At 33.8% G+C, this 23662-nt stretch overlaps 2 protein-coding genes, 2 long non-coding RNA genes and 2 pseudogenes across 5 annotated transcripts; 2 read left to right on the top strand and 4 right to left on the bottom strand.

Annotated features, from left to right (window-relative positions):
• The first annotated feature begins 1472 nt into the window (after positions 1-1472).
• Positions 1473-3441, top strand: LOC122323680. Its single transcript, XR_006247046.1, has 4 exons — positions 1473-1792; positions 2746-2902; positions 2997-3077; positions 3282-3441. It is a non-coding gene; the product is annotated as an uncharacterized LOC122323680 (long non-coding RNA).
• LOC122323688 lies at positions 3436-22420 on the top strand. The gene is made up of 4 exons (XR_006247049.1): positions 3436-3494; positions 20360-20447; positions 21142-21348; positions 22296-22420. It is a non-coding gene; the product is annotated as an uncharacterized LOC122323688 (long non-coding RNA).
• LOC122323651 lies at positions 4999-11537 on the bottom strand (annotated as a pseudogene).
• Positions 14297-17329, bottom strand: LOC122323670 (natural killer cell receptor 2B4-like). Of its 2 annotated transcripts, none has more exons than XM_043217689.1 (5): positions 16455-17329; positions 15628-15932; positions 15082-15348; positions 14879-14985; positions 14297-14781 (listed from the first exon to the last, which is right to left on the bottom strand). In XM_043217689.1, exons 2-5 carry the CDS (start codon positions 15833-15835, stop codon positions 14737-14739), a joined length of 627 nt encoding a protein of 208 aa, XP_043073624.1. In that variant the 5' UTR covers positions 15836-15932; positions 16455-17329; the 3' UTR covers positions 14297-14736. The 2 variants fall into 2 exon arrangements, 1 of the variants encoding a protein (XP_043073624.1); XR_006247041.1 differs by having other exon boundaries at positions 14307-14432; positions 14630-14781; positions 15628-17329.
• On the bottom strand, positions 17324-21247 carry LOC122323675 (annotated as a pseudogene).
• On the bottom strand, positions 21361-23619 carry LOC122323657 (natural killer cell receptor 2B4-like). Its single transcript, XM_043217662.1, has 4 exons — positions 23527-23619; positions 22645-22947; positions 22196-22462; positions 21361-22099 (listed from the first exon to the last, which is right to left on the bottom strand). Exons 1-4 carry the CDS (start codon positions 23579-23581, stop codon positions 21957-21959), a joined length of 768 nt encoding a protein of 255 aa, XP_043073597.1. The 5' UTR covers positions 23582-23619; the 3' UTR covers positions 21361-21956.
• Between the last annotated feature and the right edge of the window lie 43 nt (positions 23620-23662).

Below are 23662 nucleotides of genomic sequence, written 5' to 3'. Positions count from 1 at the left end.
TGCAAAATAAAAAAAAAGGAATTAAAGCCTTAATTTTAGAGGGAATTTTAAAACTTAGTTATTTATTAGTTGTTTATTAACAGACTTACTTAGAATAATAAAATGATTGCATTTTGTACCTGTAATGTGCGTAGAAAGAACAAAGATCAGCAGCAGCCTAAAGTCCATTATAGCAAAATGTAACAAGATGTCTTTCGATGAGGAAGCAGACAAGTCTAAAAACAAACGTGATGTATTACCACGGCTAGCACGCGCTTTCACTTCACTAGGCAGGGGCTAATCAGTGGTTAAAGTCTAAAAGGCTATAAGCAAAATGTAAATATACCCTTTTTGTCTAAAACTTATCTTTTGAGCTAAAGAGTCACAAAGTCAAAGATGGTCAAAAGCTACATAACAAAGTCAAACAAAATAAAGTTACTTTGCTATTATGCTAGGCGAGCGAAAATGTAACACTTCTCTTTTTACCCCTCATCTCACATCTACCCACTTCCTGTTTGTTCAGTCGCTTTTTAAAACACCTTCCACTGATTAAAGACCTTCCCTCAACACCTTCCCTCAAAACACACATCGTGCACACAGCTTCAAAATAAGAACCTGTGCAGGTTATTTTATGATTATGCTTAAATAAATAAAACGTTATATAACAGTAAGCCATTTCAGCCATTTGGCAGCCCAACACCTGTTACCACTGAAGCTAAGAAAACTCTGAAAACCTGTTTCCTGCAGGAAGAGGTGTTAGAGAGGCCAGCAGGGGATGCTAAAAATAATCCAGTATTCTTATGCTTCAGAATAAATATTTTAGTTGTAAGTTTAACGTGTTACTTAATCTTAATGTAAGTGACAACTTAAATATTTTAGTTGACTCAACTATACAATTTTTAAGGCAGCTGGGGTAATAAGTTATATCAAGCTAACGCAACTATTGGTTTTTACATTGTACACTGGCCAAATAGTGTTTTAAACAATTCAGTTTCTGTCTTTGAACAATTTTGTTGAAACAGATAGGCCTATTTATTGCACTGTGAACTGTGTTACGAGCTAATTGCTATGTTTCAATGTTGAAATTGATGGCCTTCTTTGCCATTAACTCAAATGGATTAATGTTAGAGCAACAATTACATCCCAAAAAATGGTTTGCTCCTTAGTAACGTTAACAACAATAACAATAAACCTATTGTGAAATTAGGCTTGCTTTCTAACTTCAATATAAGCTAACTATATTAACAGACAGAAATTAAAAGCCACTTCTCCCGGTCAAAAAAACAGTGAAAAATTCTTTAATTGCTTCTTGGCCATCTTCACTATTAATAGAAGCATAACTAAAACACTTCACACTGATGGATTCGGGCCTTCAGCTTTCCTCAGCCACAACTTCACTGTAATGTGAAAGCAATAACCATTTAACTTTGTTAATATGTTATAATATATCTTTTATAAAGGTTCCTTTAAATCTAGGATGAGGATGCATGTTGCATGCCTTTTAACTGTCATATAGGAAATTGGAAAATCTTGAATTTAACAGAAAACTCTCGCTATTGGGGTACTTTTTTAAAAAACGTATTGTAACATAACTACTGTACACTAAATAGTTAACATTACCTGTTCTCCTTTGCAAATCCTGTCAAACGAGTCACATGTCTGAGCAATAGATAATACCTATACCTATTAAAAGTCAACCTCTATTCATCTCTCTCTCTCTCTCTGTATAGTCATAGTCTCTTGTCTGTCTGTCCAAGAGGGGAGACACATGGCTCTTGAACTGAAACTAGACTCTGTTCTAGCTGAAAAAAGGGTAAGAGTTTTTATCTACCTCGATAATTTTATACTTGTGGATACATGTGAATGGGAGACTAATTAAAGTAGAAGTAATGCAGGAGATTACATGCAGGTACATTGCATGATGCATTAACATCCTATAATGCTCTTTGGCATGTGTCATTGAGGGAGTATATTTTGGAAATCTAATATATTTTTTAATATTTATATCTAAATCTAGTATTTTGAAGTTACAGAGACTTGGATCATTGATGGCAAGGTTCAGTTAAGCCATTCTATGCCTTACTTAAACACTGTGTTGTGTTTTCCTTTCACTAATCATCTAATAGTCTTTTGAAACTAGTTTTGTCATTCACTTCAAACATTCAGAAAGCAGCTGTGGAAATGCTTTATTGCAAAAGAGGCTGTTGGTCGGCCATTGTGTTGTCTTGTCCGTGAGCCTGCTGTTATTGGGTTGGTTTTAATGTTTAGTTCCTGCTTTATAAGGTGCATGTGTTTTGGGGACACCCAGATAAAAATGCATTTAAGGTGACTGACTCTAAACACTGAGCCACCATTCAGTCCAATGCAATAAAATCAAACCTAGTGCCTAACTAAATTTGGAGGTAACACTTTATTTTGATGGTCACTTTTGAACAGTCAGTTGACAATAATTAACTTTGCACAACATATCAACTAGACTGTCCGATTATTGTCTGCTAACTCTTTATTGTGATGATCTATCAACAGACATTATACTAACTAAAGGTAGCTTTTCAAGAGCGTGTCAACTTATTCCAACCCTAACCCTACTAATACTCTCATGAAAGTTATTTGAGATGTTGGTGAAAAGTTACTTATTGTCAACAGAATGTTCACTGGGGATCATCAAAATAAAGTGAAACCAATTTGGAGTAGCTTAAACTGAGTGTGTTATACGATTCATTCACCTGAAATTACATATTATAATATTTTTACATTTCTCGCTAGGTGCAGAGAGTGTTTTCCTGAAGAGTGGTTCTGTGGAGACTGTGATGTATTACAGCCACTCCACAACAAGGAACGTGTGATTCATGGGTTTTTGAAGCCATTCATTCGACCTCATCCGTCATTAAAGGGCAAAATGGATGTTGCGTCCATGAGCAAGGTATGCTCTCGCAGAATATCTCATTTTGCTTTTCATGTGTGTCTGCAGCCAGTTGCAAATAATCCAAATCAGTGCTTTTCTTTATTTTTGCCAGCTTGCAGTGAAGGTGCCAGAATGCTCCTGTGAAGGCGCAAACTTCACCATATTATTGGGCAAACTTTAATTATCATCAATGGTAAGAACAATTCACTATTTATAGTGATATCGCAGTCATGTCAAAATCTACGGTATAACACACAGTATTGTAATTGTTTGTAATTTGATGTCAGCAATGTGTGACACTACTCAAGAAGTCTGGTTTGAGTGTAAGAACTTGTGCAGTGTCTCTCAATGTACAGAATTACGTAACTGTATTTAAATGTTCTTTTTTTTTTTAAAGGGCGTTTTGACTTGCATCAGCCACTGTATACATGTCAAACATGCCAGCATCAGTGGAGCCTTGAGTTGAAGGACCTCCTTTGGAGTGGATTTGGCCTGCCTCTGTCACTAGTTTCATACTTTTTACACTGGACCTCCTGAGCTCTTTTCAAGGTGATTCTCCAGATAAACCTTCACAAAGCTGCTGGATCATCGCACTAAGATTGGAGGAAGAGTAAGTCTATTTAAAAATAATTACTAATAACATGGATATAAATACTAGCATAGATTAAAAGTTAACACGGCTTGCCATAAAATGTCAGAGCATTGGTTATTTTCAGACACATCAGGCCAACTAACATTCATAGTTGTCGGTCGTTCTTTTTATCTACTGTTTATCTGACGGACCTAGACTACTCACCTCTTTGACTGCAGCACAAGCATTTTAATCTACACTCACATACGGAAATATCTGGACCACGGCCAATCACAGAGAGGGGTTCCGCCCTTCATTATCTCTGATTGGTTTAGACTGCTATAGCGTTGAACCACAGGAAGACTTTCAGAGTTGCTGAGACTTTTTTTCCCTCTCGAGCGGCTCGAACGACCTCAGAATTTTTTTTAGTCGCGCCATTGACAAATTAGGTTGCACATGTGACCAAATCAGTCTGATACTGCTTTGACTTTCCTTTCATGGCTATGCCCTTTTGGCTGATCACATACCCAAGGAAAGAGACACTGGTTTGAAGAAATGCACACTTTTCTCCCTTGGCATAAAGATGGATCTGCATGAGTCTTTTGAGTACTGCTTGGACATGTTGGACATGCTCCTCCAGGGTGTCCCTGTTATACGCGATCACCCATTGACCCCCTTTAAATAGTAATGTAATGTAATCGAATGTGTTGGAAGATCTTTCTCTTTCTTAAAATGAAACTTATCTGACACTCATCTCCACAGAGTTTCCTCTTCCTCTTCAGGTGCTACATTTCCTCTTCAGGGCTTACGTAAAGGTTTACCCATTATGTTTTTACTTTTATTCTGCGGCTAACAGTTCAAGACCTGTTACCCTTAGCAGCCAACTAGCATGCTGTGAAATGGCAAACACAACAGTGGAGTTATATGCAGGTTTGCAGTTATATGCATGCAGTTATATAGCATGGCTTGCTCTAAAACACAAATGGTACACCCGACTTCCTTGGTAAATCCTCATGACTGGTTCCAGAATTGTTTTCTATAGTTAAACCTGGTATGCTCAAATCCAAAATCAAAAAAAGAACATTTAAATGTAATTGAATACTTTATTAATAATTATATGGAACCACAAGCAATACATAACTGTCTTGAATTCATGAAAAAAAGCCAAAAACATAATATACATATACTGGAGATGAATTTAAAAAAAACTGTTCATTAAAAACAATCATGCAGTTTTAATGTTTTTAATGTGTAGTAGCTATTAAAAAGTCCCATAACAAGTACATTAGGATAAACAGCAAACATTAAGCTATACATTTATAAACAGATTAAACATTATTGTTAATCGCTTATTTCTAATATATATATGCTCTCAGCAAAGTATTTAAGAAATACTTTTTATAAAATGCTATAAACTATACATGACACATTTTTACTTCATTACTGCAAGCTATCTTTTTAAATAACACTTTTTAAATAAAACGATAAATGGTTCTCTCCTAAGTCAAAGTTATTATCACAATAAAAGCTGACTTCTAAAAGCTCCCATTAAAAGAATAACTACTTCCATTTATGATATGAACGGTTGGTTTTGAAGGAAACCTTGTAAAAGATTCAGCTTTTCATTAAATCGGAAGTATTGCACGTTCAAGAAGATGGTTCATATGCAAAGTAAAGGTGTATTAAGTATTTCATAGCATTTGTAAAAGTCCTATCTAATATTCTACCTAATACCTAAAAACTGTGTGAAGGAATAGTTCAACCAAAAATGAAAAAATTCTGTCATTATTTACTCAGTTTGTAACCAGGCTGTTTTGGGTCACCGTAGACTTCCATATTAGGAAATAAAAATACTATGGAAGTCAGTGGTGATCCAAAACAACCTGGTTACAAACTTTCTTCAAAATATGTTCCTTCGTGTTGGGCAGATTAGTAACTACTCGACGGTGAGAAAATGAACAGCCTTGGCTGGTATGTTATTCAAAATAACTGTTAATACTTTTCTCCTTTTTTTTTATCACATAAAGGCCGATGCTATTTTGTGATCAGATCTTGTGACATCTCGTCTCAATGTGTGAATTAGCCAAAGTTTATTTTGAAGCGTCACGAATCGGCGGGTGGTTTCTTGTTTGGTTGTTTACACACCGCTGAATAAATGGTGCACTCTTGTCCAGGGGGTTTAGATGTGTGGAGGTCTCCTACTTTGCAGTAGAACGTGTTTGTTTTATCCTCAGTTTTTTCTTGTGGCTGGACTTGAACCTAAAGAAATACACATACATGTAGTGTCTTTAAAATACATTCCTAAGCAGTTATGTTGAGCTGAATAAGTACTAAACTAAACGTTCACTACAGTATACAGTATATATGTATGTATGTATATGTATATATATATATACAATATATTTTATAAAGACATAGCATGTTCATTGTACATATATTCTCACCCTTTCTGGACTATCATATGTATGGCAGTCACTGTTGAGTTGCTGCATTGTCTGAAATGTTTACAACAAAAATATTTAAATAATAATGTAATATTAAGAAGTAATAGAAAGTGGGTCCTCACATTACAAGCTTTGCATACCGAATTATTAAACATCTGCTGAATATATCAATTTGAAATCCTATGTTGTATTGCTATGTTCTTTTGTTTTGAACAACTGCTTTATAATAATTTTCACTGTGAGCCTAAACACATTGCAAATCGATCATCTTTGCTGGTGACAAAAGAAAGGCTTTCAGCTGCAGAGGATTCATTCAGAGTTCTGAAGTGTGTCTCAATGCTTTCTGCTATGCAAAGTCAAATTATGCCTCTTTTAGGTGATAGGTGGTGATAATTTTGCTATATAATTGACAAAAATTAAAGGCAAATAAAATATTTTTTATTGTGTTCTTCCACATTTAATAATTATTGTCTCTATACTGATTATCTCTGATCAGATCATTAAAACATTCTTTGTAACCAATTAGTAACCAACTAGGTAAAGAAAATCTATATTAATCTTAAACACACTTCTATATTATCCAGTTTCATATTCCATATTTACCTAAACACAATACAACCTGTTTAGGATTAAATGTCATGATGTTTTGTAACTGTGATGAGGACAGGACATACTTTGCTGCAAAAATCCAAGCAATCCTTCAAAAATATTGAGAAGTAGTAAAAGCAAACTAAATATGATTACTACTAATGTAATTATTATCTGGCAGATGTTCCACAAACAAAATAGCAACCTCAGTTTAGAGCAGTTTGTGATTAACAGCCAGAAAAAAAAAAATGTATTACTTTGTTATATCAACTTTTTTGTTATATCTTTGTTTTTAAAGGCCTCAAGCTGTGCATATTTCATTTTTAAACTGCAACTTTTAAATCTGCTGAATGTATTTTCTTAACTACTTTTTATTATTTCGAAATTCCACATTGTACTACTAAATAAATAGTTTAATGACAACATATTAATGATGTCTGCGAGCTTAATGATAAATAATAATTTGAAGCTTACCTCAACTTGAGCATACAGTGTACTATCTCCCCTACCTGCTCCTGGTCACCTATGAGGTAGAATATACAGGAATATATTGATATTAAGACTCATCAATTAATAAAGGATATCATCTTGTATTCCTTAAAACAAACAAACAATGGTATTGCATTAAATTTGATTTAGCATGCAGTAAGCGTATGCTATAAGTGACATAAGATATGTCTTTACATTGGCTGTTAATTACAAACTTCTCTAAACTGAGTTTAATATTTTGTTTGTGGAACATCTGCCTCTGAGGGGTTCCTCATGTACTCATGAAGGTCTAGTGTAAATCATATCAAATATGTATAATGAAGATAATAATTACATTAGTAGTAAAGCGTATTTGGTTTGCTTTTACTACTTATTCTCAATATTTTGAAGAATTGTTTGGAATTCTAGCAGCAAAAATGTCCTGTCCTCATCACAGTTACAAAACATCATGACATTTAATCCTAAAAAGGTTGTATTGTGTTTAGGTGAATATAGAATTGAAGCTCTAAACTGGATAATATAGAATGTACCGTTTTTAAGATTGATAGTGTTTTTTTTTTACCTAGTTGGTTACTGTTTGTATGATCTGATCAGAGGATATTCAGTAGAGACAAGAATTATTAAATGTGGAAGAACGCATTATTCTACAGTATTACAGCTTATTAAGAAGTAGCACCTTCGTTCTTTTTAATTACAAAAGCGTGAAAGCACTTGATTGGTCAAATTGTTTTTCATAGATAATGTATGTGAGGCAACATGGACATACCTTTTTTACACTTGATGTACAGAAAGGCTAAAAAACATATCAAAACGAACACCGCCACCGAACCAACTACCGGCCACAGGAAAGGTGACCCAATCTGCACTTGACTTGAGTCATTCTCTAGAAAATAAGACACATGTCATTAAGAAGTGCAGGTTTCAGATCAGTTGAACAGTTCCTCTAGATTGACTGGATACCGTTATTAATGCAGAGTTCTTTGATGCTCATTCTGACTTCTTTCCAGCTGACAGGGTTGCTATGGTTACATGTGATTGATTCCTCACTGCAGTTCAGGATGAGAGTGTTGATCTGTGATGTCACTTCCTCTGGAGAGCATCTGTTGTTCTGATAGGTGGAGTTAATCATGAACTCTTGAGCGCTGCATGTGAAGTTCACAGAACAGGAGTCACTGCTGGAAGCGTTTGAGTTCACAGTCAGGACGGAGCCTCCACAGCATCTGAAACACACATTTGAAAAGGAAAAAAGTTACACCAGTTGGTCATTTGTAAAATATTGTTTGAAATGAAAAATAATACACTCTCAAACTGTTGTAGCATAACATCTTAATAGCTGTTTATAGAATACACATCATAACTTTACAGTTAAAGGAGTAGCAGCAGTGGAGGCTCAAGTAAAGTTCAAGTATATTTTAAGTATACCTTATGTAGTAAGTATACAAATATCAGTGTAATAGTAGTATACTTATAGTGTACCATTTCAATACTCCTTTGAACTAAATTGGCCCACTTTCTAGTATATAAATGTATACATTTAAGTATAACGGTAGTAAACTTAGTACTTGACTAGTTTACATCAAATGTTTTAGCTTGTACTGCACCTATACTACAAGTGAACTTATGGGTGTACTGATAGTTAAACTAAATTAAATACTTGTAGTAACATTTAAAAATAGTCTCTGTCATGAATTCAGTCCATGGACGTCTGTTTGATCGGCACCAGTCACTCCTTCACACCTCACAGGCTTTCTATTTACTACATTTCCCATCATTCACCTCACTGATTTATCAAATTGTTTCCACACCACTGATAACAAAATCTAATGTTAAAGATTTAAGGGTCAAGAGCCTAGCTAAACACTGACCACTGTAATGGCTTCTTTGTTGATTCTTATTGTTAACATCAAGTGTCTTCAGTAGTCTTGAATATTATATGTTTATTATATGTTTATTTTTCAATGTTAATGGGAGTGATACAGAGTTAAATAATAAAAAAATAATAATAATAATAATAATAATAATAATAAAGGAAATCCTTGAGAGGGGCTGTGCAGGGCTAAGCAAGTTTTTGTCAAGTCCCGTCTTAGCGCCACTGAGTGACAGACAAAACTGATGAATAAAAACACATTCATATATAAAACAGTTTTCAAAGATTAAAATCTAAAAATGTCTTATGACCAGAACACATAAAGCAAAAATCACACTCACCTATAACAGATACTCTGTATGTAACAATATCTTTGTCTGAATTTCCACTCACTCTTGCTATGTAGAGTCCACTGTCTGTCTCCTGCATGTTCTTCAGTGTCAGAGAGAAGGTTTTATCATTGAAATCCACTCTGTCCTTGTAGGAAGGGTGAAGTTTTACTCTTTTGCTATCAATGGTACATCTCACTATATTGTCTGATTTAGAATTTCTCCAGGATAAATCATCAAACTGTGGTAATTCTTGTGTCTGTATATCCAGCTGAACAGAATCTCCCGTCTGAACAAACACTGAGATCTCAGCACTCAACCCTGAGAGAGAAAATAACATTTTTTATTTTAAAAATGGACAGCAATCATACAGTTGACACAATTTAAACTGATGAAGTCAAAAACAAGATTTTGTCTATCAGTGAAGAGCATTACGTAACATTAACCATGTTAATAATGTTGACATCATATTACACAAGCACAAGGGCTTTTGGGATTTCTATCATTGTGAATCCCAGAATCCCACAGGATCAGTGTGATCTGGTGTTGTCATATTTCTGAATAAAATATTTTATTGTAACAAATTGAATATGCCTTATAAAATCCTGAAAGGTTTCAGATATAATTTTTTTGCCATAAACAAAACAGACTGGTAATTTAAGATTAGGAATTAAAACTTTAATTTGAGAGAGAATTGAGTGCCCCTTAATTAAGCGATTTATCACCATAAGGAATCATTAATCAACGTCGTATTTAAAGTAATAAAAAAATTAGATTATTATGGTTATTGCAGCAGAAATATATTTACAATTTCTCTTGTCACTGCCATAATCTTGAAATTAGAATCAGGCATAAAATAACGCCTTCAGAATCATTCAGATGTAGTAATAGTTTAAGTAAAGATAGTTGTAACATGACGCAGGAAGACAGAAATCATGTTTAGTGGCTGTTTATCTAGTTATTAAAGTATAATACAAGATAATAATACAGTCTTACAAATGGTTGTTGAAGGCATATTATATAAAATGCATGCCAGACCAGAGTAAAACAAGGACTATTCTTAGAAATTAATTCAATTATTGTATTTTAATCAGAAAATGTCATGCATGGCTGGCTCTGTAATATATGTTATATTTCTTGTCAAGGCTTTGGCCACACGGAAGTGCTCAGAAAAAAGGTGAGAAAATGCAAAGGCAGTTATAGAATGGAAAAAATAAAATAAAAGACCAATAGGCAGCAGACACACAGCTATCAATAAATCAGTCATAAGAGTAATCACTTATTTTAGTTACAACAATAATATACAGCTTTTGTGCTTTATTCAGCTCTATAGTTGGCTTTGTAGAGCAGATCATCTAAGATCTGTTTCAGAGCAGATCAGATCATGATTTATTAGAAACTTCAATCCACTAACATAAGAATAAGAATCACACACTAACAACATGAGAGATAAAATGATAAAAAAGATCAATTTTGAAATGACTTGAATTACATCGTATAGAGTATTACAGTGTATATGATCATTCAGAATATTTTTATACTGAGAATCATCATAACCGAGTATTATTGTATAAAGAGAATATCTTCATCAGTAAATGCTCAGTGATATGTGAACCATGCCTTTGCCAATCCTCACTGTCACAATAACTATTAAAAAGCAATTAGTTGCATAATAAACTTTTTTTTTTTTTTTTTTTTTTTTTACCTGTTTTGAAGATCAGAGGAAACAGAAGTAAAACGAGTAGGTAATTTGCTGACATTCTTTTAAATTAAAAAGATTAAAACCCTAAAAAGAGAGAACTCAAAATGACTGCCGCTGCATTGACTTCCTACGGAAGTTCAGAGCCTCAGAGCCTCGCTGATGACCAAAAAAAACATAATACGTCATGCTGAAGAAAAATAGCAACCAAAAAAAACTGTAAAAAGATAAGATGGTGGAAACAAAGTAAGCGTAGAAACGCATTGATATCGATATCTACAACAAATATCTCTATATCATTTTTAATGTGTGGGTGTTTGCATGGATTGTACCACACCAGTCACTCAAAATGTGTTTCGTTGACTTTTACATACATTACCAAACATAGTCAGTTTAGCAAACAACAGCTTCACACTTCATCTTTTGCACCACATCCTTCCTATCTCACGTCTGCTCTGCTGGAATAAACGGCTTCTGAATTCAGCAAAATGCACTTTTTTACACTGGCCACGTTTTAACGTTGACCTCCAGCTGCGTACAGAATCGCATTTTTCTAAAAAAACCCAAGAGGAAACTGTTGCTTGGAATCAGTGAGATGTCACGATGATCGGATTTAGCTTGGCTTCGTCAGTGGCGGAAACACGAGCGTTCAGAGAAGAAGAAAACTTTGCGGTGCTCGGTCAGTTGAGACGCTTCTCCTCCTGCTCAGCGGTGTGTGGAGCCGCTGCTGATCAAACTAATGAAACTACGAGTGATCAGAATGAATGAAGGATGAGAAACTGGAATATCCTTATAGCCTTATTTAGATAAAAACAGAAATAAACAAATGACATGTTATTGCCATACACTATATATAAATATCTGCATACTTAAACCACACAAAATAGACCTACCTTACAAATAAAAGAGGCTTGATCGTTTCTCAGAACTAACTTTATTCCTTTTTCTAATAAGTGCTTGTTTTGATCATTGGGCGTCTGTCGGTTGCCCTCACTTCCTTATTTCTTAACGTGCCGCAAGATTCAGTTTCATATTTTGAACAGTATATTTACATAAATATACTACTTATCAAAAGAAGTTTACTTGGCGTTGAAGGCATTGTGTGAATTCGATTGGTTCGTTCATTCAGTCCCTTGAAATATAATTAAAAGCGTGGTGGTGCTATCTTGCTTTTAATAAATGTCACTAGATTTGCTGTTGTGTAATGCAACGTATGCATTCGAGACGTCAAGAACCGGATTGATTAAAGAGGGCATCGTATTAGCATAATCCTATAAATCATAATCAAATGAGCATAATCCTATAAATAGGCCGAGGAGTCTGCGTAATTCAGCCTGAGGGTGGTGCTCTAACTACACACGGAGATGTTATTTTAGACATATACGCCTTAATATAATATTAACTGTGTTTCAGTGTTGACTGCTGTCTTGTAGAAACAAAAAAATAGACCACTAACAACAATCTGTATCAATAGGCAAAAATAAGCTTTTCAAGATCGCTCTATTTCTAGATATGATCAAGACAAAAACTGATCAGCTGATCAGTTTGTGTCGGACTGCTGTAGTTACACGTCATGGAGTCACCACCGCAGCTATCAGAAAATGCTAAGAATCTCTGTATAATTTTGTCTTAGTTTTAGTGCCATATATCAAAAGGCATATATCAGTAAGGCTGTATGATGATATTCACTGGTTTGCACTGCAGTCGAAAACAGAAATCTGACTTTCTGTCCCCTAAAAGTAGTTAAACCTCTGTACATAGCGATTGGTCTATTGCATTTTAATTAAATAAAAAAGGGAACAAATTAACGTTATAAAAGTAAGGGAAAATTAATTTGTGTGTACCGATTCTTAATTTGTGACCAAGATGATCTAAGATAAAGAAAATTAGATTTAAAACAAGGAACAAATCTGTGTTTTCTCAGGTAAAGATACCTCTAAGACTAAGCCAAGACCATTTAAATGCAATTATAAATAGAAGATAACCATATGGTCGCCATCTTGTGGTCACTTTTAATTTGGCAGCTATTAGTGTTAGCTATTAGCATGCTGTTAGCCATGTTTGTACTGAATATTTTTAAATTAGACACATATTTGTTAAATACAACACAAGAGGTGAAGTGTGTATTATACCCAGTTGTATCTGACCGTGGTTAGCTGTCACACTCTTTTTCACTTCCCTTAAATATCGCTCGCTTTGGGGTTATTTTTAGAAATTATATATGAATTATAGAATTATATATAATTCACACAAAAGATAAGACAGTTTGGTTGTGGATGTTTGGAATCAATATATTCACCCAACGTTAGAGAATGCAACTTTGGCTGAATATATATTTTTTTATCAGATATGGCAGAGAATAGAAGGAGTGTGTGATATGATAGAGACTACTAGATTATTGTCATTTATTTTTGGTAGGATATGCTGGTCTCGTACATCGCCATTCTCCTTTTGTCTTATTTTTGCACCGATGTTTCTCTTGTTATGAAGGGTTTGTCTGTCCGTTATGGTTTGTTTCTCTTGTCTAAAGCATAATAAAAATAATAATCCAAAAAGTACAGCGGAAAAAGTAAAGCGCAAGAAATACAAAACATGCAAGTTTTGTGACAACTTCCTCATGCGTGACAAATAGCCAGCGTCGCTGGGTGAAAGGGCAGTTGGTTTGCTTTGCACACGGCTGAATGAAGTTTATTTTCTATTTTGTGAGTTTGGGGGGGTGGGGTATGTTGGTGTTATCAGCTGTGTAGTGAGTGGTGATGGCCCAACCATCTCTTTTTTTTTTTTTTTTTTTTTTTTTTTTTTAAGGCAGCGGGTATTTGCAAATCTACTCTACATCAGGTCAAAATAGCAGATTTTTTTGTGATGCGCTATTTAGACTAAGTGAAAATAGTATTTTCGTAGCCTAGATGCTAATTACTGCAAATAGCAATAGATTCTATTTAAACTAATTTTAAAGATTCCAGCATTGTTTTTGGTGCAAATATCATGTTCTGATATTTATACTACTTATTGCAAGTGGCAATTATCTTCACCTCAGTATTGAATTATAAAACAGAATGTAAATGAGTGTAAATGTTCATTTTAATTCAAATTAGTTACTAGATGCCATGGTTGACAATAAAGCCCTTCCTACACATACCTTATTTCTACCCAGTAGTTTCTTTTCTTAATTTATACTGAAAATAAATGATACATTATACAAATTATACATCAATCAACAATCTTTTGTAATGATTGACTATCCCAAGCACACGTTGGTGGGCGGAGTTAGTGTAAATAGCCTGTAAATAGTTTTTTCTTCTGCTGAACACAAGAAGATATTTTCAAGAAAACTGCTGTTCCCCTTTAACTTCCATAATATGGAAAATATTAGTTCATGTTAAATAATTTTTTTATTTTAACTAATGGGATCCCAAAAAGCTTATCTTAAATGCAGATAAAAACAAGGCTTGTATTTAAACAGGGACATAATTTTAATAAAAAAGGTTTCTCATGGCTATGAGAGAGAGACATGGCACTTCACCTTTATTTGCTCATGCTTAAATATCATGAGCTGTTTCACTGCAAACAAAAGTGCACAAGAAAGTCAGAATACAGTTAATTAAACAAAACAAAAAAACAGTGTAAGGATATTAAGGAAAGTTCAACAAAACAATGATCAGTCATATTATCACTAATGAATGACTTAAACTTACATACTAGCATAGGATGCTACAAATAAGTTAAAATAATTTTAAGATATATATTGACAAACGCACCATTTTTCATAATTTGCTGTTTATGCACAGGTTGTCTTCCATCACTGTTGAATAATACACTATTGAATAAATTGTATGATCTGTTCCAGAGGAAGAAGATCTATCTATTAGACCAACTTCTCCACAGCCTTTATGACCCTTCTGTTCAGCACCTAGAGATTTAATAGAATAGATTTAGAAAGTGACTTGCATAAAAACAAAAAAAATACTGAGGTTACAGTCATTACTATTTCATTACGATAGATATACCCTTTTACGCTTCTTGTAAGAAACTGCTGTGAAAACCAGCACAAATACACCAGCGATGACCGAGAGCCAAAGGAAGAGAGGACTGTTGTTTTCTTCTGGATGTTCTTCTGTCAAATGAACAGTCAGAGTTAAAGATACTTTAGTATTTAGTTACAGAATAAACTGAAAGGGATTCAGTTATGAATGATGTAAAAGTTATTTACTTTCATAAGGTGTACAAAGTTGGTTAATCTCTATAGTTTGATTCTTCCAGCTGACTGGATTGCTGTAGTTACAGACAACTCTGTTCTTTCTACAATACAGGGCTAGAGTCTGGACTCCAGATGATGTCACTTCCTCTTGAGTGCAGTCGTTGCTGTGGTAACTGTGTCTGATTGTTTGATCAGGTCCACTGCATGAGACGTTCACGACACAGACGTTAACACTTATCATGGGGAATTTTGTTTTCAGAACAGGAGAATCCACTGGATCTGAAACATTTAAAAAAATATTTTGTGTGAAGAGCAAAAAGAGCAAAGGTTATTTCGTTAAATTATTCTGGTGCCTTGATGAGTGACTCTGTATAACACTTTCTTTGATGCTCTTTATTGATCAAGACTTTTGGAAAAATTATTGTAAACTTTTACTCTGTAAACAGATGCACATCAACAACATAATTCATATTCCATTGTTTCTGTTATAATAATGCAGATGTTCTTGATCTGAAATGTTTGCAACAACCACAATATAAAGGAAAAACTTGCACTCACCTATAACTAATACATTGTGTTCTGCAACAAATGTTGTTGTTTTTCCTATTGTTTTTGCTGTGTAGAGTCCACTGTCTGTCTTCTGCATGTTCTTCAGAGTCACAGAGAGTGTTTTATTATTGAAATCCACTCTGTCCTTGTATACAAAACATGTTATATCTCCAGATTCATTTACAAATCTGACTATATTTTCTGATTCATCATTCATCCAAAGTAATCTTGTAAACTTTAGCAGTGGTTTATTTTTTATGTCCAGTGTAACAGAGTCCCCGTCTGTACGAACACATGGTCTTCAGATCTGGATACTGAGGAGAAAAAAAAACGAGAACAACCTTTTAACCCTGCAACCATGTTTGACATTTACATGTAGGCCTATTTATTTATTTATAGCACATATTTATTCTGCGTGATACTTTCACTAAATTATTCAAACAAATGGCATATTTCATTATATCTTTTCATTTTCCTTTTCCCTGTTTGTTTGTTTGTTTATTTGTTTATCTATCCATCTGGAAAGGCAATTCTTGCTTGAAAAGAATAACGATAAAAAAATAAATGAAAAAAAAAAAATTGTGCCATTTTAACAAATATTTTACAGTTTTTTTTTTGTTTTTTTTTAACCAGTGAGTCTGGCAAAATGCATTTTTTTTTCCTGACGTTTGTTATTAAGCTTTCATGATGTAGTGATAATTTTACAATATTTCTAACACGCAGTATTTACAGTATTCTCTAAATATGCAAATATGAATAGTCTGCTACTTTTGCAATGGACGTCATGTAGGCTAATCTGTATATTAAAACAGAAATCAAATGAAGAGCTTTAATACCTGTGCTGGAGATTAGATCTGTCACGAAGAACATGAGAATGGGACCAAATTTCATTGCAGATGGATGGAGTCTGATCTGCTGTGGTCTCGTATTACTTGTACTGCCAGGAAGAGGAAGTTGGTCATTCGCATTAAATACCATGTCTTGACAGGAAATCTGTCGAAGAGCTTCGGACGAACCCTGTACGACTAGGGTTCATCAAACAACTCAAATCCGCATAAGGAAGTTAAAATAGCTGCACCGACAAAACCATTTCTATATCACTTTTGCATCTGGTAACACTATCGGGAAGGTTTAGAGTTAGGTTTGATGTAGAGCATTAACTTTTAGTGACACACTTCGGATTATGAAGCCCTGAAATACGTATCTGAAGTAATGACAGTAATGCAAACACGGCAATGCATGCACATCGATGCAATGAAAACAATAAAAACAGTGCCACTTACTGGACGTGTCACTTTGAGACTGCCGCAAACGTGCAGGGTGCATGATAACAGTACTGCAGATGCGATGCAAGTATTTCAAATGAGCCTGGGTTGCAAAAATAATTCGCCTGTATAGATTTGTGGCCATTATTATATAAAATGAAGGAAAAACAAGGGAACAAATTCTTACTTTGTAGTAAGTCATTCTTGATTTGCGGATAATGTATATTTATGTGCATGATGTGCGGCTCTCCAGCTTCAGTGGTGTTCTCTCGGGTGAAGATACCTCTGAGACTAAGCCCGAGATCATTTAAATAAATGAACGTTTGGCTGGGCGAGAAACATACGATCAGAAACGATACGAAATGTCGTCATTTAGTGGTTTTGACTGTGTACCATGCTCACTTTGGAGTTATTTTATTTTATGTTTTGTAAAAGTTATATCGTTCCGTGTAACAGTAATTCAAAATTCACATAACAATCTTAATACAGTTGTGGAAGATGTGGATGTTTGAAATCAATGCTAAACCAATGCTAGAGAATACAACACCTTTTCCTGGATGCGCTATGTATTTTATTTTATTTTTTTTTACCATATAAGAAAATATAGGAACATATGGTACAAGAAACAGTAACAGAATTGGGCAAAATGAAAGTCAATAACACATGCGGCATGTAACAAAGGATGCCATCTTGAGGCCAAGCCCTGTGACCACTTCCCCACACGTGACAAATAGCCAGTTTCATTTTAATTGTCTTTGGGTGAAACGACGTCTGGTGTCCTGTTTGGTTGCTTGCACACCGCTGAATAAGTTGTATGATCTATTTCAGGGGAGATTATTTTTTTATGTTGTCCTACTGTGCAGTAGACGGTCATGGGTCGATTATCTCAATTTCCTTCCGTGTCTGGTCTTCAGCCTAATGAAATGAATAGAGAAAGTGTTTTTTTAAATCCTCATTTAAAATAATAATAATATTTTTTTCTGAGTTGTAAATATAGATTACGGGAGTATGTTTTATATATGGGTGATTCTATAATTGGGGATGCTTTTCATAAAGTTAAGAACAAAAAAACCTGTTTCAGTACCTTAAAAACATATTACATGTTAATAATCTAATGCTTTTTTTTTTTTTACTAATAATTACCTGTGCATTGTGCTGAAGTAACAATAAATCATAAATAATAATAAATAAATAAATGTCTAAACTGAGCTAATATTTCACCTTCAAAAAACAAAACAAAAATACCTATGTCTTCACAGAACTGTCCACTTGGAGCAAGTGTTTTTCATCTGAAAATGTATTTTATGCAATATCCAGTTAAAAAAAATACATTTTGTAAAGGTGCAACAATATCTCAATAATGTTTATAAGTTTTTTGTGTGTGTGAAAAATAGTTCAAAAACCGACACGACCCTTTATGTAACAAAATTGTACCAATTTAACAGAATTATCCTGTAGACCTTTAAGTAAATTCTATTTTTCTTTTGATATTGAGTTGACGTTCTACAAAACAATTCTTGGTGTAAGATGTTTTTAGATATACTTTTATGTGGGAAAATATGGTACGGCGAGAGAGTTGGCAAAAAAACCACAGATGTAACACACAACAAATACACACATAACGTGTCTAAATGCTTTCTAATGCACTCTTCTTTTATTGGCGTCTAAAGTTTCGGCTCAGTCTTAAAGTTTTTTTTGAAGTGGATTAAAAAGGTGTTTATTGCACTAAAAATTGTTATTTTAAGAATGACGTGCTTATGCTTTTTGTTTAGATTATATTTTTACATTTGATATATTTGAAGATTAATATACAAGCTTAATGATGAATGAATGATCATTTGAAGCTTACCTCAACTTGAGCATAAACTGTACCTTCTACTACCTCCTGAGGACCTGTGAGGTTTAGAATGTACAGCAATATGTCAGCATCAGGACTTATGAAATAATCATATCCATTTATTTATCTGTTGGCTGTTAATTCTAAGTTTTGTATTAGTATTATGTTGTGGGTTTCTTCATGTATGCATTTGAATACAGCAGGTGTAGCCTCTTAAGACCCAAGAAAATGTTTTAGAAAAAAACATTGTTTAGGCATTAAAAATAATGTGCAATTTTTTAATTATATTTCATTTGTACGTTACGCTGTGTTTTTAGTTGAGGACAGCAAGACTAGGCAAAAGCAATTGATTTTTAAAATCACCAATATAGTTTTAGTTTTAGTTTTTTCCCGTTCATGTATTATGTCTACCCAAATGCACAATAAACAAGCTTTTAATCCTGATTTCTTTATATGAGGATGTGTGTGAAATCACTGTCCAGTGTCATAACAGAAAGTCATATTTTGATTTGAAATCTCATTAGATAGATTTAGATGATAATTGCAAAATATATATATCATTGTTATTTATAACTTTACACAATATGTAAAGTACTTAATTTCATAGAGAATGTATGTGAGGCAACATGGACATACCTTTTTATACTTGATGTACAGAAAGGCTAAAAGACATATTATCAAAACGAACACCGCCACCAACCAACCAACTACGGCCACAGGAAAGATGACCCAATCTGGTCTGGACTTGAGTTATTCTCTAGAAAATAAGACACATGTCATTAAGAAGTGCAGGTTTCAGATCAGTTGAACAGTTCCTCTAGATTGACTGGATACCGTTATTAATGCAGAGTTCTTTGATGCTCATTCTGTCTTCTTTCCAGCTGACAGGGTTGCTATGGTTACATGTGATTGATTCCTCACTGCAGTTCAGGATGAGAGTGTTGATCTGTGATGTCACTTCCTCTGGAGAGCATCTGTTGTTCTGATAGGTGGAGTTAATCATGAACTCATGAGCGCTGCATGTGAAGTTCACAGAACAGGAGTCACTGCTGGAAGCGTTTGAGTTAACAATCAGGACGGAGCCTCCACGGCATCTGAAACACATTTTCAATGTAACACAAATATACAATATAATCAACTATAAAAGAAGCAACTTTGTATTTAAAATGGAAAATAATATATCCTCATACCATTGTGTATATATATATATATATATATATATATATATATATATATATATATATATATATAATGTATTTTTGTATAAAATTAACAATTGTATCTGTTTGTTAAATACATGAACGTTTTATTTTATTACCTATCCTTTATAACAATGTCTTGACCTGAACACGACAAACAAAATCATACTCACCTATAACAGATACTCTGTATGTAATAATATCAGTCTCTGTTTCTCCACTCACTCTTGCTGTGTAGAGTCCACTGTCTGTCTCCTGCATGTTCTTCAGTGTCAGAGAGAAGGTTTTATCATTGAAATCCACTCTGTCCTTGTAGGAAGGGTGAAGTTTTACTCTTTTGGTTTCATTTGTATATTTCACTATCATCTCTGATTTTTCATTTCTCCAGGATAAATCATCAAACTCTGGTAACTCTTGTATCTGTATATCCATTTCAACAGAGCTTCCCATCCGCACAAACACTGAGATCTCAGCACTCAACCCTGAGGAAAGAGAAAGATGCCCATTTCTGAAAAATGTTTACTGCAGGTGAAGATAATTCATTCAGTTTTATTATGTTTTAGCTTGCAGTACTGTGCAAAAGCTTTAGGTGGGTGTGAAAACAAGTTTGACGCTTTCAAAAATGAAAGTGTTAAACATTTGTTTTCACAAATCAACAAAATGCGGTAAATAAACAAAGAGAAATCTAAATCAAATCAGTTTGATTTAACAATACAGGACAATACACTTTATTTATTTATTTATTTAAAAACAAACTAAATTTGACGAAAGTGTTAAACAGAATAGAATAAAAACTCAGAAATGAGAAAATCATATTTTAAAACAACAATAAAGAGTAACCATTCAGACAAAAACAATGAAGGGGTGTTAAAAATACAGAAAATAACAGTTTTTAGAGCAGGCCTAAAAGCAGAACTAGATGGGTCTAATCTAATTTGAAATAGTAGATTGTATCAAAGTTTTAGACCTGCAGTCATAAAAGTCTCCTTGTTTTTTTAAATCTGTATTTATGCATACTAAGTAGACAAAGATCACTGGATCTCAAATAAAACATAAGTAGGATAGATTCTCCTTCATACAATATTAGTTTTATTATAATAATGAAAAAATTATTTTAGAATTTATTTTTAAATAATGCATGGTTGATTTGTTACATTCTTTATTAGCCTACATGTTGTATAATATTACATATTTTAATGAATGTGTTTTACCTGTTTTGAAGGTTAGAAGATAAAGAAGAAATCTGAATCTCTGATTCAAAGCCATTGTCACAAGTTAAAAGCTTACAAAGAAACAGAACTCAAAATCCCTGCTGTTGCAATCACTTCCTAATAGATACTGAATTTCATGAAGAAACCAAATTCCTAAATCAAGATGCATGAGAGCTAAAAAGAGGAAACTGAGGAAGCTGCAATGTGGTTTAGAAATGGTGAGACGACACATGAAAGATTTTTAGCTCAGCTTGGTCTGGGATAGATACATGAGAGGCATGGAGTCAGTTCAAACTCCAGTAAAAGCACCTTATATTCCTTCTCTGCAGTATGTGTCACTTTACTGCTGAACACCAGCACCAATATTAAAAAAACTGCTCCCCTTTGACTTTGACTAACACAAAATACAATGAAAGTCAGGGAATACAGTTAATTAAATGAACAAACAGTTTAATGGTAATAAAAAGCAAAACAATTATCACACATATTATCACTCATTACTAATGAATGTCTTAAATTAGCTTGCTTAATACTTCATTGGCATAATATGTTAATATATATGTAAAGATATCTATTGACAAACGCACATTTTTTCATAAATTTATCATTTGCTGTTTATGCACAGGTTGTCTTCCATCACTGTTGAATAATACACTATTGAATAAATTGTATGATCTGTTTCAGAGGAAGAAGATCTATCTATTAGACCAACTTCTCCACAGCCTTTATGACCCTTCTGTTCAGCACCTAGAGATTTCATAGAAAAGATTTAGAAAGTGACTTGCAGAAAAAACAAAAAAAATACTGAGGTTACATTTCTATTTCATTATGATAGATATACCCTTTTACGCTTCTTGTAAGAGCAGCAGAATACAGAAACTGCTGTGAAAACCAGCACAAATACACCAGCGATGACCGAGAGCCAAAGGAAGAGAGGAAAAGAGCTGTTGTTTTCTTCTGGATGTTCTTCTGTCAAATGAACAGTCAGAGTTAAAGATACTTTAGTATTTAGTTACAGAATAAACTGAAAGGGATTCAGTTATGAATGATGTAAAAGTTATTTACTTTCATAAGGTGTACAAAGTTGGTTAATCTCTATAGTTTGATTCTTCCAGCTGACTGGATTGCTGTAGTTACAGACAACTCTGTTCTTTCTACAATACAGGGCTAGAGTCTGGACTCCAGATGATGTCACTTCCTCTTGAGTGCAGTCGTTGCTGTGGTAACTGTGGCTGATTGTTTGATCAGGTCCACTGCATGAGACGTTCACCACACAGACGTTAACACTTATCATGGTGAAGTTTCCTTTCAGAACAGGAGAATCCACTGGATCTGAAACATATAGAACACTTTGCATGAAGCCATAAGTTACAGTTAAAAATAAATAAAAATAAATTGTTTTAATGATATTGGTAATTGTAAACTATATGAAAGTGCTGATTCCTTTAATATTCTACTCTGTAAAGGTCCAGAACATTCATTAATTTTTTTTTATTTCAGTAAAATACACTCACCTATAACTGATATGTTGTATTCAGCATGACACAGTTCTTGTTTGTCTCTTGTGATTGCTCTGTAGAGTCCACTGTCTGTCTTCTGCATGTTTCTCAGTGTTAGAGAGTAGGTTTTAGCATTGAAATCCATTCTGTCCTTATATGAACTGTGAGGTTTGAATTCTCCTGATTGATTTCTGACTACATTTTCAGATTTATCATTAATCCATGTGAATCTAGTAAAGTGTGGTGGTATTTTATTTTTTATGACTAGTTTAACCGAGCCCCCGGTCTGTACGAACACATGGTCTTCAGATGCGGATACTGAGGAGAGAAACATGAAGAAATTGTATTTTTAAAAAGGTATCATGCCTGTGTTTATCACATTCACATATTTGCTATGTAGAACCGTTTAGACACACAGATTCTTTTGACCTTTACATAAATATGTTTTATATTTATTTCACAAAGGTGCAGCTGTTATCTAGGACTAATGGCATACTGCATTCCGGAACTGACTCATCTCTCTTTATTTGTTCGAAAAATAATGCACTATTAAATATGCACTAACCATAAAATAACAGAGTTGTGAATATGACATTTTAATAAATATCATATTAATTCATGACTGTTTCAATAATAAAACAGTAACAGTTGCTTGATCCTTCATATTTAGGATAACTATTACAATTTGCAATATATGTTATATTTGCAGTTATACGTGCAGATATTAATAGACTACTTTTTGCGGTGGACATCATGTGACCTCTAATTTATATTTAAAGAAATAAAGATTTTGAATATTGTATACAAACAACACACATCTACCCAGTTATGGAAATTAAACTTAAATAAACTACAGTCATGTCTTTGAATCATTAGTCAGAAGTCAGGTTTTGTTACCTGTGCTGGAGATCAAAGCTGTCATGAAGAACACGAGAAAGTGACCAAATTCCATTGCAGCAGACGGAGGAGTCTGACCTGCCGTTGTGATACGTTACCTATACTGTCAGGAAGTTGATCGTTTGGTGAGAAACAG

Source organism: Puntigrus tetrazona, chromosome 2 (assembly GCF_018831695.1).
Source record: "Puntigrus tetrazona isolate hp1 chromosome 2, ASM1883169v1, whole genome shotgun sequence".
NCBI lineage: Eukaryota > Metazoa > Chordata > Actinopteri > Cypriniformes > Cyprinidae > Puntigrus > Puntigrus tetrazona.
Note: the sequence above shows the minus strand (reverse complement) of the source record. Positions and strands in the feature narration are given on the sequence as shown.